Raw genomic sequence first — 18,706 nt, 5'->3', positions numbered from 1 at the left:
TCTTTGTGTGGACTTTCTATCTGAGGCACTGCTACCACTAAACCAGTGATAGTTTGTTAAGATGCTCTCAATCGTGCCTCTGTAACAAGTGGCCAGGACAGAAGGAGAGAGAGGTGTTCTCCTCATCCAGTGCAGGAAATGCAGACACTGGTTTGCACGCTTGACTAAAGATAATGTATGAAGAGACCAAGTCAGATTGTTAGTTATCTACACCCCCAGATACTTAAAACAGTTGACCACCTACACAGCTGCAGCCTTGATATAGAACGGGGTATGGTTATGATCACCTTTATCAATATTTAGAACCAGGTTACTTTTATTGCACCAGTCCACCAGAGCCTTCACCTCCTCCCTATAAACATCTTCACTGTCATCCTGGATAAGACCCACCACTGCCATGTTGTTTACATACTTCATAATATGATTCGTAGCAGATTTGGCACAGCAGTCATGGGTCATCAAGGTGAACAGTAGCGGATTCAAAACACAGCCCTGCGGGGAACCTGCACTCAAGGAATTGGAATTGGAAACTTCTTTTCCAACTCGCACAGCCTGGGGCCTATCAATAAGGAAATCAAGTATCCAATTACATAAAGGAGTATTAAAACCTAAGAGGCCCAGTTTGTTTACCAGATGCTGAGGAATGATTTTCCTGAATGCTGAACTAAAATCAACAAACAGCATTCGCATGAGTATTCTTCCCTTCCAGGTGCACCAAGCTAAGATGAAAATGCATCTTCTACAGAGCGGTTCTTCCAATAGGCAAACTGTAATGAGTCAAATGTAGGGGGAAGACATGAATACATATAGTCCTTTACCAATCTCTCAAAACACTTCATTATATGGAAGTGAGTGCAACTGGACAGTAATCATTAAGGCACAGACATTGTGGAACCTTGAATCACATTGCTACAACCACATTTGGTACTAATTTCTTTAGACAACTTGAGCCAAGACACCCACGTAATCACCACTACTGTCTGTTTTTCCAGTTAAGTTTCCTGTATATGATCCAATGTTAATGCAAAAGTGCAGCCAGTAGAAACACAGCAAGCTGGAAAATTGCTTAACTTTATCTATGTATTCTCGAAACAATGAGGAAGCAATTTTCAAATTTCAAGAAGAGGGCAGATATTTCAATTGGAATGTTTGTATGTGTGTGTGTGTGTGTGTGTACACACACACATACATACATACACGTGACAGCGTTTGACTTTTCTTCAAATGAAAAATACATAAAGGCAATGCCTTCTGTACACTTTTTATTTTGTATGACCATGTATGTGTGTACACACAACACACACACACACACACACACACACGTCTTCATACACATACATACACAATGAAATAAGATAACTAGAAATACTGATTTGCCTGCTTTGATAAAGACTGGCAAAATGCCTAGGGTCCCTGATCTATTTTATCTGCCTTCCCATTACTTTTTTAGATTTTATGAGGAAATTTGATTTTAGACAGCACAAAGATAGCACAAAACACCAAGTTAGTATTTAGCCATGAGCAGATACAAACAGACATAAACCTGACTAGACAGAAAAAGATGACTTGCACAGATAAAAGGACAGAACTTTGAAGGAGTAAAATAAAAGAACACTTCATACATGAGGAATAGGGATAGCTGAATGAAAGGAATGGATTTGAAATGAAACACTGGAGCCCTAAATTACAAAAGAGAACACTCTTGAAATGGGAAGAATGATGAGAACAACGGGTCTCACAGAACAGATCAGTCCCATTTGTTCCTCTTTTCCTCAGCACCCCTTCTCATCTGATCCTTTATCTGAGAGACTGATACGTTCCAACAAATGATGAAGAACATCAGAAGGCAGAAAGAAAGATGTTCCATCTGAGAAATATCTTTAAAGATAATGCTGTATTTTGAACTTTTAATTTTCTTTTCTCTTAAAATTAGGATGTATGCTGCTCATTGTTTGTTCTCACTAGGGGTAATAGAAACATGAGGGGGAAAAAAGAAAACATTAGTTTCCTTGGGAAAGGATTGATTGGGATATGTAAACAGAGTAGGAATATGAAAGCAGAGTAGTTTTCTGAAATAGACACTGGTATTATAGCAAAATAGAATATATAAACATAGTACTGTATGGGGTATTATTTAGATCCAGATTCCCCAAAGTGGTCAATATATTATTCATAATACCAATATTTAGAATAGCATTTATTAAATTATTTTCATACAACAAAAATTTGTGGGTTGATAAACAATCTGAAACTTCATAAAGAGGATGATGAGGTGAAGAGTTTGGAAACCCTTTTAGATGCCAAATTTTATAAATATTTATTAAGCCTTAAGTAAAAATTACTAAAAAGCTAAGCCTGGTCCATTTACTAATTTTATGCATACTGCTTATGTAAAAATATAAAAGAATGTACCTTGAATGTTGTGGCATGGCCATACCAAGAGGCAGGTGAATGGATGATTAGATGAGCTGTGCGTGTATAATGTGATTAAACAAAAGATAGAGTTATGAACATCCTAGAGCTAGATTTGGCAGAGATATCCAAACAAATAGAGGGCATTTGATTTACTTTTCCCAGATGAATTCTTATAGTGTCTTGGGATCAAAAATAGGTAGAAAAATCATTAGGCTTCCGCAAGATATTCCAGGATAGCAGAGCTAAAAAGAGCTCTGGCTGATAAATAGGGGCTTGGGCTTACCCAATTTGAAACTATATTTTGATGCTTGTTTGGTTTGGCTAAAAGAATGGATGAACCTTCAGAATAAGAGGTTACTGGACCTAGAAGGCTATGAATGTGATATGACAAAGTTAAAGTAAATGTTGATTTTAATAACCATTTTACTAGGCATGCCATTTTAAGAATTTGGAATAAATATAAAACAAGGTTCTCTACAGTGGTGGGATTCAGCTGGTTCGCACCACTTAGGCAGAACTGGTAGCTAATTTTTGGTTGCCCAGGTCCAGAATGGACTTCAGGAAGCAGCATCCACACCGAGAACCGGTTGTTCACATATTTGAATCCCACCACTGGTTCTCTATGAAGGTGCCACTTTGGGTTTCCCCACAAGAAGCTAGCTTTTTTTAAGAAAAGGGATGGTGATGAAATCAAAGCGGTGGACCTACGGTAAAATAATACCTCAGTTTGGGTGAGCCTACCCTCAAATCCAAGGAGGAGCTAGAATCAGAAGGTAATGTTTGCTATTGGTTTACATATATGCAATTGAAAGAAAAAGAAATTGGGTTTAATTTTGTTAAAAATGAACTGCAAACCCTATTGTGCAGTAGTGATGAACATATAATTAAAGTTTATAAAATATTATTGAATTTAAATCTGAAACTGAACAAGTAAAACATTGTATGATTCAATGGGCAAGGAATTTGGGATACAATATAATGCTTGAACAATGGGAAAATATGTGGAATAAAATTTACATTAAATTATAGTTTAAAAGAAATTGTTTACAAGATGATGTACTGTTGGTACTTAACACCAGACAAGTTATCAAAAATATATAAAGGTATTTCAAATGAATGTTGGAAATGCAAAGGTAAGGAAAGGACTTTTTACCATTTATGGTGGATTGTGATAAAGGAAGAAAATATTGGAGTAGGATTCAAATGTTAATACAGAAAATTCTTAAAGTGAATACAGAAAGGAAACCAAAGACTTTTCTCTTGGGGCTAATGGACAATGACCTGGAAAAAAATATGGAACTTTGATGTTATATATGTTAATAGCAGCACGATTACTCTACACTCAGAAATGGAAGACTACGTTGATTCCCACAATGAAGGAATAGTTACAAAAGCTGATGGCGCTAGCAGAGATGGCTAAACTGACTGTATTGATTAAAGAAAAGAATATGAACACTTTTACTGCCATGTGGAAACCGCTTCTAGACTTTATGCCTGAGGTAAAAAAAAATGAAAATTTGATTTTGGGTTTTATGTTGTTGATGTTATTGAAATGGCTAGTTTATATTATTTTGTAAAAGTAAAAAGTTGAGGTTGGAAGTTGAAACTCTACTTTGCTGCACCAAAGGAAGTCGGAAGTCAATGCCTTTTTTTTCTTTTTTCTTCCTTACCTCATTTCTCTATTCCCCTTTCCCTTCCCTGTCTTTCCCACTATTTACTTTCGTATTTTCACTGTATCGTATACTATTAAACTAATAAAACTTTTAAATACGAAAAGAGCTCAGGCTGATAAATGTAGGAAGTGGCATTCCTGGGTGAAGTGTTAGTGGATAGGAATGGGACCCACAAAATTGGTGAGGAGAAAGTAAGATGGTAACATCATCACACAATACAACTTACATTTAAAAAAACCCCTCTAATACCTGTAAAGTAAGCTATTATTGATATGTATTTAATAGTTAAAGAAGCCTACAATTCATACAGCTTCAGAACCTTGAAAATCTTGTGAAAGGAGTTTTTTCCGGTGTAAAAACATGCATTTCAGGTTTCTCATGTTATCTAGAAAGAATGCATGGGCAAATTAGAAGAGAAGCAAAAGGCACTGGGGACCAGACAAAGAAAATTTTGGGGAAGATGAAAATATATAGCATTCAGTATATATACCAGCAATATGCAGGTTCAGAGCAGTGATCCCAATCTTTGAGTCACTTGCAACAGGTGTTACATATATACAGTTTTGCTCTCTCAAAATTTCTAACATTTGCTAATACAGATCCTGAAACATTTATGCAGCTAGATAGGTAATTAACCATTTGTGTCAGAAAGACTGAGCAAGAGACTTACATGAACCTCTACTGCAATGAAAGCTAGAATCAGACTAACAGCTATTGCAGAAAAAAAAATCCCAGCAGTTATGGCGAAATAATTTAGAACCAGGACAATGTTGGCTATTCTGGCTTATCTCGAGGAATGAAAAAGAAAAGTGCCAAAATGTCTAGCACCAGCTGCTTTCCCCTCCTGTCATTAAAAAGTAGGCCAAACACAAATGTCTAAATAAGAAAAGTTTATTTCATGACTATAAACATTCCTGCAAAGTCCAGGGGTGTTTTTAAGAGCAAGCTTGAAACGTCATGAATACTACCTTAATTTAACAGTCTTTTTTTCAGTTTCTATTCCTGTTCATTTTCCTCATGACACTGTTTTAATTTATTAGCCCCATAACACAATATAGTATTGAATGGACATGTCAAGCATTCACTGATTTAATAAATATATAAAGTAAAGAAGATGGATAGTTTGAGGTTAATTACTATACTATATATGCTATATAGTATATACAATACTATATGCCCCCCCCCAGATATCTGATTCAATTTACTTTGCTGCTTCTTTTTTTCTCTTTATACATTTCAGGTTTTCACAGTGAAATATCATTTTGCAACCTACTCTTCTACACTTTTTTTTTATTAGAACAGACTGGTTCGTTGGAACTACACAAAGAAATCCTTAATATGGTAACCAATAAAGGCATAATTGCAATTCTCTTTCAGTTACTAATATTTTAAATTAGGAGAAATTAATCCTAAAAACACTTCGGAAAATGAATTTTGTGAGAATTGCAAAAGATATAATTAAGGATTATTAAGGATATATTTTTTTCTGCATGCCTTATATCTTAGAATCGCAAATCTCAAATAATGATATTACTCACCATGGCAGAAGCTTTTGATAAATATCATGAAAAATGAAGCATAAAAAATTAAAGCATTTTTACAACACAATATAAAAGAACAAAATACAACCCACTGTATTTTATCTATGTTGGTCTGATCAACTTCATACCAACAGATTTTACTTAAACATCAGCTTCAGACAATCATTTTGCTTCAGGCAAGTAGTTTAATTTTAGTTAAGTTAGTATAGTTAAAGCAGCACACACAATAATTAATTATTCATTTCTATCCCACTTAATATGATGACTGTAATCTGGATTATAATTGCAATTAATCATAGACTTATACTCTTATAAAAACCCAGACATGGGGATTTTTTTTAAAGATGCAAACTGTTTTAACTTAAATAAGTATAATAAAAATAAGTATACTAACCATACCAGTTCCTTTCTGTCATTTGGACTAGAAGGAGAGTTATTTTCATAATGACAGACTAAAATTAAGTCAATACACTAGTTCAGTAATAAAAAAAATCCAAGAGGCAATCTACCCAATCTTACCATTTTTTCCTATCAATGCTCAGTTTTCCTCCTCTTACTCCATTCAATGCAGCTCCGTAGATCTATAAGTACATTCATAATGGAGTATTCGACAGGTCTCTCAAGCTAGAGCGATTCTCCAAGTGATACATTAAAGTGTTCAGCCTTTTGAATATACCAGCTTGTCAGAGGCCATTTGAACTTGCCTGGTGATTTGAATGCAATTGTAAAATATTTTTATTTTTTCCTATCTTTATATAGCTTATTAGATTCCACTTGCCTATAAAGTTTCTATCCTATTTTAGAGCAAGCAGATGTGTCTGTATAATATGTATTTACAATGCTTTGTTCATGTATGCACACATGAACACTTTGATGTTTTAAAACATATTTATAAGCTGCCTACAGGAATATTTTATTTATTTATTTATTTTAATTCCATTTATATCCCGCTCTTCTCCGAAGACTCAGGGCGGCTTACAAGCTTAGCAGTAGCCTTCATTCTATGTATATGCCTGCTTATTAGGGCTTTCACACACACCCCAAGCGGCATTATTACAAAGTCAGCTTAATTGCCCCCAACAATCTGGGTCCTCATTTTACCTACCTCGGAAGGATGGAAGGCTGAGTCAACCTTGAGCCTGGTGGGACTCGAACCTGCCCTAATTGCAGGCAGCTGGTGTTACTTAAGGAGGCATTAGCCCACTGCTCCACCAAGGCTCTATGGAATTATTTAATCTAAGAACTATGATTCCTAAACTTAAACAAATGAAGCTGGACAAAGAAATAAACACAAGCCTTGAATCATCCTAAATATTATTCGTCACAAACAATATGCAACTATTAAGCAGAATAATATACATAAGCAGGAACTATTAAGATAATCAACAAATTTGACTGGAAAGCATCCAAAGTACTTAAAAGCAAATTTGATCAGTTATTTCTTTGGTAAGGGAAGATCTTACAATTTTGTTAAGCAAAGAATCATTTGAGTCAAGTTTTGTAACTTTTTACTAAGCTCAAATGAGTAAAGAAAGTCCTAAAACAACTGGTGGATTTCAACATAAAGATACGTATATTCAGCATAATGTTATTTAGTAAAAAATATTAATCTCCCTCAAGGAAGAATATTTTTTGATAATTCCCAATGTCCAAAGAGCTTGTGTTAACTAATGAACATTTCTAATAATGTTTCTAGAAATTAAATATGTATGTATATATATCTACTTTTCTATCTACTTACCTACCAACCTACCTAGCAAATAAATGAATTGGCTATCATCTTGCCCAGCATAGTAATTTGTAGGAAGGAGTCAAAAGGAATAGTGTAGTTAGAATCATATAAACAGCTCTTGGAACAATAGAGCATCCCTAAAGAGCAGCAGTCATCAATGCACACTTCCATTATTAAATTGCTCACCGATGACATAAATGACAATGAAAATATGCAATCACTATTATTGATTACACATTGTTCCCCTTGTACACCATGCTTAATACTCTACCTCCACAGTGACATACCATCATATGGCTTCTATATATATATGGAGGTTCAATTCTGTAAAATATCAAGTATCCCCTAAAGACATTTTAGTGGTTTCATCATCCACCCCCAAAAATCAAAAAAGAAAATAGAATTCCCAGGGTACTAGATTGGCTTATAGTACTTATAGTAAATGAAAGGAAGCCATAACAGCAGCAACAATCACAGTAAACAAACAAGTAAAGTAAAACAAAGGGAGCAGTAACAATCTGTTTTAATGATTCTGATGCTGCCTTAAATATATTACTATTCGTGCAGCTATGCAAGTATATGACTATATAAAATGGACACAAAAGGGATACTTGAGAAATGAAGTTACATTTTTTCAAAGAAATAAGATGCATATATTATGAGCACTGTTCAGACATAAAAATAATCAAGACAAACAAAATTCGAAACTATATGAGTATACCTAACAATCCTCCAGTCCCTAAATACAATCTCAAATGTTCAAAACCATCGATAATTCACCTTACCTCATATTTTAATATATATAGCTGAAAAGTTCTTCAACAGCTGACAGATTTGATTTGTTTAATTAACAACATCCTAATGCTTTGGATCCTGTTGCCAAAGCATACCATATATGTATAAATATTTCTACTGGGAAGAAAATTACTACTGATTGGTGCAACAAAGACTTATGTTTCATCATATGTATTATGTTTTTCTATAACTAGGGCCAATGTGAACTCCACCTTTATTGCAAAGCGCTTTCAGAAGCTCATATGCACATTAGCTTCAGTTGATATTTCACCATTGATTTCACCCTAAAATAAAATGTTGAATAATGTGTCATGCAAATATTCTCTTATTGGCAAAAAAATTACAATAGTGTATTCTCTCTTTTCTCCTTCCAGTAGCACAATTATTCATATAGATCATATCTTCTAATTATTGGTGAGGGATCATTTCTAACTAAACTCCCATGGTTGAATTCTAAAGATTAAATATAGTGAAGGCTTAATTTTTAAAAAATGAAAATTGGCTGTGATTTCTTTAACTCAAGGTCTTAATGAGAGTCACTACAATTATTGCCAGTTAAATATACCTAGTTTATCTTCTATTTGATTTTCATCATATAGAAAAAATATTTAAATATTTAACTGAATTTTAATTAAATTGGTAAATTGGGAGAGATTAAAAAAAGTTGTATGTGGAATATTTATTCTACACAGAACAGTAAGTACATTTCAGAGGTAAATGTTTCTTAGATCAATAAGGCTTATTCTTGATAAACTTAGGATTAGCCAGTAAAAATTTACTAGTAAGAAATCAGTTTTTTTTAAAAAAGGATTGCTTCTATGGTATTTTCCTGCTATTCCAAGAATAATAAGCTTTTCCCTCTTCAACACCCCCAGGCAAAATTAGAAAATGAGTACCCATACCAATACTTTCTTTATATGATAGAAACCCTATTATGCAAGCACTAGCTTTCCGTGTTCTTTGTAACACTGTTAAGTCACTCTTATAGCCCCAGGTCAACTCTGCCACACTAAACAGCACACCCATTAATCCAAACTTCCAATTATGAAAATCTTTTGAATGATCTCCCTGTGGCTATTTGAACACATGAAGTTGTCCTGTACTTGTTTTGATGAGGTGAGAGAAGGGGAAATTTCTATTCTCTCAATATTTTCACAGATTCTTTGTGAAAGTGAGCAAAACAATCACATTAATGTATAAGAAAGGATTATTGTTCACTAGAATCCACAGTATGGAACTTTGGCACTTATTATACCTGGGAGCAAAAAAAAAACAGAGGAGTTATTAAATTACTATGTGGTAAAGGCAAAATAGACATTAAAGTTTTATAACACTATTGGGTTATAGTCTTATATATGATGAATTCAAAACACGGAGTTAAGTTGCTTCCCAAAGATGAGAATCAAGTCGTTTTCCGAATACGCTTTTAAATTCCAACTGTCAAATCAATTCCCTTATCGCAATTGTTCTAACAATTAATGGATCTGGGACTACACTGGTGATATTAGGAAAACTCAAGATCATAATTAAAATTTATTAGATCTAGGCTGCACTTCCTATTCTCATTTACCTCTAATTAAATCCTGTTGAATCTAGTGAGACTTACCTTTGAGCTGACACAATTAGGACTATAGTGTTAAAACACTTTAAGAAAAATAGAAAAATATATGGAATTATATTTTGGTTTAGCAATTTTAAAAAGAATAAATGAAAATACAAGAAATGAAGCTTAAATTTCATTTAGCATCTGGAATATAGATTCCTATTAAACAATAGAAACTCATTATAAAATCAATATCAACTTAACCAGTGTGCCCAAGAGAAATAGCAAAAAGGTCATTCCCAGAAACTCAAACAATTTTCCTGCTGGAAGAGAAAGATTTTAATTACAGATATTATTAACCAGAATTGTCACTGAGAGGTTATTCTGTTATTCTTTTATTACAAATAAGTATAATTACTTTCAAATTACTAATTTTATCAGCGTTACTAGAAGGGATTTTATATTAAATATATCTTAAAAATACCTAAAAAGTTTTCAACAAATGAATTGTACATTTGTTTATTATTATTTATATGTAGTTTCAGTATTAGTTTCAGCTCATATAGCTTCGTTTTTCTACAAATTCTTTTTCTTGTCTTCTCCCTTCATACAATTTTAACTGAACATTGCATTTCTATTTTTCTTCCTATACTTAGAATTAAAGTTAAGGGCTCTTCCTTTGAAACAGTAATAATTGGCACTTACTTGGCTATATCACTATTACTAAAAATGTCATTGGATAACAAACTTGTACTAACATAGTACAAGCATAAAATATGAATTGAGAAAGAGAGAAATTAGAGGGAGAAAGAGGGATATTTAAAGATTTTTAAAATTTATGCTTTTATATACTGGAATATGGAAGTGTGTACATTTTTCAGACAACACAATGTAAAAAATAAATATATGTAATGGAAGTCTTAAACAAAAAGTTTTTAAAATATTTCATTATCTGAATGCACAATTCTCTGTTTAAGGATGTATTTTAGCATTTATATATCAAAGAAGTTTCACAGCCATTGCTGAATAACTATATGATTTGTTTATATAGCAATGAAGGCAAAAGATATGGACTGCCTATTATAAACAGTTTCAGTTCTCAGAAAGTTTTTGAAACATTAAAGATTTATCCTAATTTGTTTATAATTTACTGGAGAAGATTTATCTATTTTCATGCTTTCAACCTATTAAGTGCCACTGTTCCCAGAATAAAATAGTCTTATTTTTAACTTTTCTAGTTTCTATAAATGTATCAACATTATATTCCATAATATAATATAATGGAGAAACTGACAACTCTACAGGTCAAAGTTTATTTTCATATCAGACCTTCAATAATTCAATGATTCACAAAGAAAAAGAGGTACTTTCAAATAAGTGCGTTAACCATGCCTAATAAATCATAAAGATTATTTTAATATTTAGTATGCAATGACAAATTTTACATACTAATCTTATTTTTTCCAGAGGCATTTCAACTGCATCTTTTAATGTTTCTAATTAAAGGCACATTTACAGCAAGCTACAAAAATAGACAAGATTAATAACCAGCAATAAAAAGCTGTTACAGTCTATCGGGGAATATTAATGGAAGAACTCCCAATATGGTATTGTTTAAAGAAAAATATTTACCTCAGCTATAAATAAATAAAAGCAACATTCCCTCACATGCAGGATAATAAATAACGTTTAAGTATCCAACAAAAACAAAGAACTGATAAGAGTGGAGAAAGTCACTTTTACCTGATAAGTGGCAGTAGCATCAGAGCTGGGATCAGAGCCTAGGCTTGTCAACTTCTCCTTTAGTTTGTGATGAGAGCCATGGCGGAGGCAGTAGATCACTCCAGAAGTCACAAGGACCCCCAAAATGCAAGCAATGGAGAGGAGTGTCAGTATGAAAAATTTGGTGGTATCTTTCTCTTCCTGAGCCTGGTGAGGCAAAAGTTCCAGCTTGTTTTTCTACATTGATATAAAAAAACAAAACAAAAAGGGGGATGATATGCTTTAGAATTTATTTATTCTAACGTTTTTTAATCCTGCTAGAAAGAGAATTCTTAGTTGAATATAGCTGCTACTTTTTATTAAATAGATAAAATTTTAGTGTTTGCAATTATTTTTGTTGAAACAGATCTCAATTCTTCGGAATTGATTTTGAAGATCAAGATCCTTCCATGCATTCCAGACATATTTACATACATACATATATGTGTGTGTGTGTGTGTGTGTGCGTGCGTGTGTATGTATATGTATGTATGTATGTATGTATATATATATATATATATATATATATATATATATATATATATGTATATGTGTATATATATATATATATATATATACACATACGCACACACACACACACACATATATATATATACACATACATACTATATATATATACACACACACACACACACACAAACACACACAAGTGAGCTGAGTAAGATTTGTTTTCTATATATACTTATATATTTTGAAAAACCACTAAATAGAAGCATTCTAAATGAAGTTTGGAGAGACTGCAAATCCTACTTTTCTGTAGCCTTAAACAGTACAAAAGCAAAATAAAATGCAATAAAATGAACGAAAAAAAAGTCAAATTGTCCCAAATAATAACCTTTTGTTGCTTTTAAATTAAAAAGATAATACCATTTTGATAACACTTCATTGTTCATGCCTTTTTTAAATTCAACTGTTGGATTGTGCAGTTAGTTTTAGAAAAGAAATATTCCAACAATAAGCTTAATTTTTTAGTCAGCTTTCCCTTTTATACAAGTGGGAAGTGGATTTCTTTTGTTTCACTCATCATCCCGAATATGTTTAAATAATTTCTCCAAAATATATATATTTTTATTTTTATTTATGGAGAAGAATTTTCACGTGGAAAAAAATCCATCTCTTTCTTTTCCGCCTTATTGTTCACAGAATCAAATAAAGTTTAGTTTTTCTTTTTTCTAAGGAGAGGGAAAGGGAAACGTTTCAAACTTAATTCAATGTTGCCTTTTAAATTATGCGCGTGTGTCTATGTGCGCGCGTAGCAACAAAAATGGGAAGAAATACAAGCGATCCATTTTGTGCTCCACTCGCACAAAAGTTGTCTAATAATTTCCCCTCATTAGCTTCATTATAAGCTATATTAGCAACAATTAAAATCGCAACCTGGCTATGAAAAGCCAGACATGGAAGATTGCAGGCGCGCTCATTTGGCCAGCGCTTCACATTTACCAGGGAAATGAATGGAAAAGCCCGCCCCTGCTTCAGCTCCGGCCGCTACAAGATGCGAACAATTAGCCAAGTCCTCTTCACCGCCTCATTTCGTGGACTAACCACACGGATCTTTCCCCCCTCATTGCCAGGCCCGGCCTATTCATTACCACGCCTATCTTCAGTAATTTTCTGCTCTGCATTCAGCTAGTCTCCATTTAATTTTCTCCCGGAGAGCCACGTCCACAAGCGGCACTTGTGTTAAGCTCCGAGCGGGCTTTTTTTTTCTTTTCTTTCTTTCTTTCTCCCTTTTATTTCCTTCTTTTTTTCCTCCTGTCTCTATCTTAGGAAAGCCGCCGAAGCAATTACAACCGCGTCTTGGCGGACTTGCCATGAATTAGCTTTCTTGCTTAGCCGTAGTTCTCCGGCCTCGCGAGTAACCCCGGCTTAAAAGAAAGGAAGGGAGAGGCAAGTCCGACAGACTCTTCCCCGCCTTGTTGCGAAAAGCGAGGCGAGGAGGCAACACTAGAGGCCAGAGGCGCGCACCCTCGCCTGTTTCTCAGGGAGGGGCGGCCGTCGCCAGCTGCTCGCTTCGCTTTCGCTGTCAAGCTGAATGAAGCTGAAGCTAACTCCTCTCTTGCCTCTGCTCAAAAGCGCTGGGGCAACCGGGAAGGACTTGCGTGCGCTCCCTCCTCCTCCCCCCCCCGCCAGCGGGAGGAGTCTCTTTCCAAATCTCCACCTGTCTCGTTCCTTTCTCCAGGCGCGGAGTGGGACAGCGACCCCCAGGGTCGCCGGACCAGAGACGCCTCTCAAGAACAGGCGCGGGCTACGCGCCCGCCTCGACCGGGTCTCCTTAGGACCACTTTCATCCCGAGGCTGACCTCCCTTTCGGTCGTGAGTGCCGGGAAGGGAGCGGCTCAAAGGAAATATCTTCATTGCGGGGATGCTGGGAAAGGGGAAGGTGTGGGTACCTAGTCTGCGTTAGGCAGAGAAGGAAATTAAGTTCCCAGAACTTACACGTCTCACTGAAATAGGCTTAACTTCGAAAGCGCAGCCGGAAGCAACTCGGTTGGGAAAAGTTCCTCTCGACAGTAGCGGGCTCTGCCTCCTGTGAAAGCAGAAAGCGACCCCTCTCAAGATCCCGTGGCACCTTTGGCTCAGGCAGTCGAATTCCACACTCTTTGTCTCCCCAAAGCGAGGTAACTGCGGAGAGGCGTTGCCGAGCCGAGAATAGGGCTTCACAGGACGCAATTCTTAATAAACGCACTATGTGTAGGGAAATGCATGCTACAACCAGCGAATCGCGTTTTCCGAGGAACCGATGCCGAAGGAAAGGAGCAAGCTATATGGCTGCCCAAAAGTTCCTTCCCTTTGTGCAGCAAGGCGGCAGGGTCAGTGTCCGTAGTAGTAATGAAGGAAGAAAGCCCAGCGGTGGAAAAGCAACTACGGTCCAGCTTTGAATGCAGGCTGCTATAAGAAGCGCTCTAGTCCGGTGCGGGCGCATTCTCTGATGACACTTGCAGTCTGCGCGCACTGCCATCCCGCTGCGAGGCAACTTTTCTTTCCCAACTGAAGCCAAGGAGGCGTCCGAGGCCGCTCTCCTCGGTCAGGGCAGGGCGAGTACCCGAGAGAGGTGCGCTCTTTCCCTCTGCCCATTTCCCAGTGCCATCCAACTTCCCTCGCGGAAGAGAGTCTTTTCTTCAACTTCTCAAAGCTCTTTAGGCCAGATTGTCCCGCTCGCCCGGAGTTTGCTTTCCTTGGAAACCTTGCTGTTGTGGGTTGGTCGCCTCCTCCTGTGGCGTTTGCTTTCTGGAGACTAGCAAGTCTCCTGGGACTGGAGCCTAAAAACCCGGCCTTAGCTTTATCGTTAGCATTTCGCTGAATGGCCTCCAACCTCTTGGAAGTCGTCATTTAAATTGGCCAGATTCTCCCCCTCTATCTTTCAGGCGGGGCGGTGCTGAGCAAAGGATCCTTCCACTTTCCGAAGCGGCTGGACCAATTGCTTCGAAGGCATGCCGACGCTTCCCCGGCAGCTGTGTTGTGCACCCACAGCAAAGCGAAGGCAAAAGCCTCCCTATTCTTCTCCAGAATTTGATGCGTGGCTGGGTCTGTGATAGCTTTAGTTCTCACCAGCACCTATTGCAGCGCAATGCGATATGTGAACCCCAGCTTTGAAGAGAAGCCATCCTTGTTATTCTATCGAGCCCGCCTCCCTTAAGTGCTGTTCAACAGTTGATATCTTAGATGGGGAGGAACTACGCGCGCCCCTCCTATTTTGTCTCCATACTACCCTTTCTTTTTCTGTAGCGCGCACCAACACACCAATGGTGGTTGCTAAGGGAACTTTACGTTTGCATTTGATCCTCTCGTGAGGGTCTCTTAGATTCGGATCCTAAGCCCACACTTCTTGGGGAAGGTGGATACTCCACTGGCTCTGCAAGACAGGCTCCTCAGCAGCGGGGGCGTTAGATTACCTTGTAATTAGTTTTCCTTGCTACTGATCTTTTTAAGATTTCACTCCCAAGCACACAATAGTTAAGGGAAGTCCACCAAGCATCACAAGCCTTTGTAGCTAAGATGGCCTTAGAAATTAGTTTCTAAGCAGTTCTAAGCAGTGTTACTCAGAAATAAGTTATCTGCACAGAATCAGATAAAACATCTTACCCAAAAAAGCTCAGGAAATTGTTTGTTTGCTCTTTGTATTCCCAGTCAGGTGTATTTAGAATTGCAGGTTAAATATGCCTAGAATCAGTCTGGGATTGGTACATTCAGGAGATGCTAGCTTATGTTACAGGTAATCCATAAAATGTTGAGAATGAATCTCTCTCCTCTGTGTGTGTGTGTGTGTGTGTTAAACAGAATTATTTGAAATACCATACCTTCAGTGAAGATATTCAAATAAATACTATATCCTCAAGAAAGAACTGATCTAGCTTTAAATTTCTCACCTGATGATCTCTCTCCCACTTCAGTTTCCTATCGATAAAATGGTACCAGTATCTGTATTTCAAGAGGTGTTACAGGTGATGGGAATGCAGATTCTCCACACTTGTGCAGTAATGAACCTCTGAGAAAATGCTAAGTATCCTTAAATTTAGAGTTCTTTTTTTCCTGAGTTGGATGCAGGATGCATTTTAGCTTGGAGAACCTCTACAAGAATTTTTTTTAGTAATTTTAGAGATTCTAATTAAAAATATCTTCATACTGGCAGCAGGTTATTATGCAGGTACTGTGAAGAAAGTACACATTTTTTTCATCTTCAGCATTATTTAAAACATACACATTCCAGTTTGCTACAGATTTGAGTTTGTTTTGTGGTTGTCATTTGCATAATGAAATCCCCCCTCTCCAAATCTATTGACCTGAATGGGTTTTCAGACTGCTTTACAAATTGGGTTCTCCACTGTTGAAAATGAAGATACTGGGTGCTATTTTAGCAGGCCCAGAGTGTTAAGCTGATCTCCCATGCCAAATCCAGTATATTACTTCAAAAAGATAGAGGTGGAAGTGTCCTGCCTCTCTTTTGCCTTTCAGTTAAAAGCGTTTTCTCTTCAAGTTAATCAACACTTTGAAGCAGCATCAGTGATAAATGACTGGGATGTGGACAACTTACCTAAGTTGCACATAAAGAAAGGAAACTACCCTATTTTTCTGCTACACGTGGCCTATTTGAAAATGGCAGTCAGAAATCTACTCAGGACTGAAATTTGGATGCAGATCAAATACACATCTTTGCCAGAAAGGCCACCACAATTTAAAAAGCAGAATATACCGGTATGTGTGGTATCTACAAAAAGGATTTCTATTACACTATCTCCAATTGTTGTTTCTCTTGTATATTTTTGATTTTAGCAATTTGATTATTTTGAGATAGAATGATAAAACTACAAACTGTAAAAGAAAGTTTATAAAGTCGGTATGGTCTAGGTTAAAGCATCAGGTGAGAAGCCAGGAGATTAGTTCTAGTCCCACCTCAGGTACAAAGCCAGTGGGTGACTTTGGGCTAGTCACTCTCTCTCAGCCTAGCCCACCTCAAAGGATTGTTGTACAGAAAACAGGAAGAGGAAAACATATTAGATATGTTCACTGTCTTGAGTTATTTGTAAGAATAACTCAAGCAGAATAAGCAGGATAAAAAAATTGAAAAGAAAATGAAAACACAACATGAACAGAATCTTGTGGCCTCTGATGTCTCTGCATGTAGATGCAGGAATATTTGCAAATTAATTCAAAATGAGTGCATTTTAGTTTTATAGTCTGTCAAAACCTAAAGCCAGCATTATATAGAACTGGCTGCAATGTGTAGTCTTTATTTAAAAAGCTTATCATATTCCACCTTAACTCCCCTTCCACTAGCACAACCTTAACAAAAAATTAACATAAGAAAGTTCACAAAAAGCTTATAAATATTTGCTAAACCAGTCTGTCCTTCGTCCTTGATGAGCACTTGCTCTCTGAGAGTCCCTGCTGTCTTCCGTTCAATTGCATTCTATTCCCTTCCCCCACAAACTAATGCCTTTTTAGGTGAAATATTCTAAACTATTATACTGCTTCTGTTTAGTTTTGCCTGGATTAAAATACAGATTTATCATTGCAGCAGGTGCTAGTAATATGTCATACAATAAGTTGGTTCAGTTATTAGGCAAGCTTTTGATGTCTACGGAATCTGTTTTCATCCTAGTGCTGATTGGAAATGAATCATCTCTCAGGCTACTTCCTTTCCAATCTATTGGCTGAAAAAGTTCTTCTGGATGAATAAATGAGGTTCCTTCTCTGAAAACAGAAGTGGAAATTATTCTAGGAAAAGTTGATCACCTGTGACCCTCTCATTGCACAGAACCCTTGAGACAGAATGCCAGCCCTGGGACATTTATGCAACTCACCACCTTTCCAGCTAAGGAGAGGCTCAATTATTGAAGGACCTTATTATTGAAGCATCTTTAAAATTTCCAGGAAATTCTATCAGCACTCTGAAAGGCATGGGGACAAGCCTCAGACAGTATTAAGGAATTGTCTGCAACATTAAGGCAGTTTCTGAACAGCGTCAGTCTTTTATTCAATGGCTAAGCCATAGTTTGTTCAATAAACATAAGCCACAATGCCTGGATTCACACAAGCTAAATCCAAGCAAACTATATTAAGGTTGATTTATAAAGATTGCAGAGCGCTAACACTTCAAGAATTCTCAAAAGTATGCAATACGTATTAGACAACATATCACACAATCATTTTACTGAAGCTAATAAGTTCATGGCAATATGAAATCAGGATTGCATAAAGGATGAATGTATGTTTCAATAGAACACATAACAGAAAGGCTAGTAAGTTTTCAATAAAGGGGTTTTTTAAAACCAGAAAATGGGTGGGACTTGAATTTTAACCAACTAACTCTGTAACATTCTTTACCCTCACCTGGTCAGATCAAGATGCAAACGGATGAATGAAAATTTGAATGAAAATCAAGGGTCAATGGCAAAAAGAGATTTGAAGAAGCTTTTGTTTTGGATAAGGAATCCACAAAAATCCAAAAGCAAACTAAATAACATTTGGAGGCAGTTTTAACTGTTCTAGAAATGATCCTCTCCAGATGACACAAGTTAGAATACAATCCTTTGTTCCCCCACTCTACTCTTGGGGGAAAAAACACTCATAAGAGACATTATTGTGAATCCCATAGCTGTGAACCTCCTATGTGAAATGTGTGCTTTTAAATAGCAAGAAACAGAAGAGCGAGAAGAAACCTGGTTTTCTGAAAGCCTGGACACCAAGCCCAGACCAGGATCCATCTCAAAATCTCCTTTCT

The 18,706-nt window shown here is 36.4% G+C and overlaps 1 protein-coding gene across 1 annotated transcript in view; it reads right to left on the bottom strand.

The window, feature by feature from the left end:
• The window catches only part of PTPRN2 (protein tyrosine phosphatase receptor type N2), a gene marked incomplete at its 3' end in the record, with an annotated part of 756,267 nt that overhangs the window by 129,393 nt on the left and 608,168 nt on the right, over nt 1–18,706 (bottom strand). Inside the window, exon 13 of the mRNA XM_083376709.1 lies at nt 11,443–11,658. Within this exon, the coding sequence (XP_083232835.1) occupies nt 11,443–11,658 (216 nt within the window). The remainder of the gene's footprint in view (nt 1–11,442; nt 11,659–18,706) is intronic.

The sequence above is a fragment of the Vipera ursinii genome (assembly GCF_947247035.1).
Source record: "Vipera ursinii genome assembly, chromosome: Z".
Classification (NCBI taxonomy): domain Eukaryota; kingdom Metazoa; phylum Chordata; class Lepidosauria; order Squamata; family Viperidae; genus Vipera; species Vipera ursinii.
Note: the sequence above shows the minus strand (reverse complement) of the source record. Positions and strands in the feature narration are given on the sequence as shown.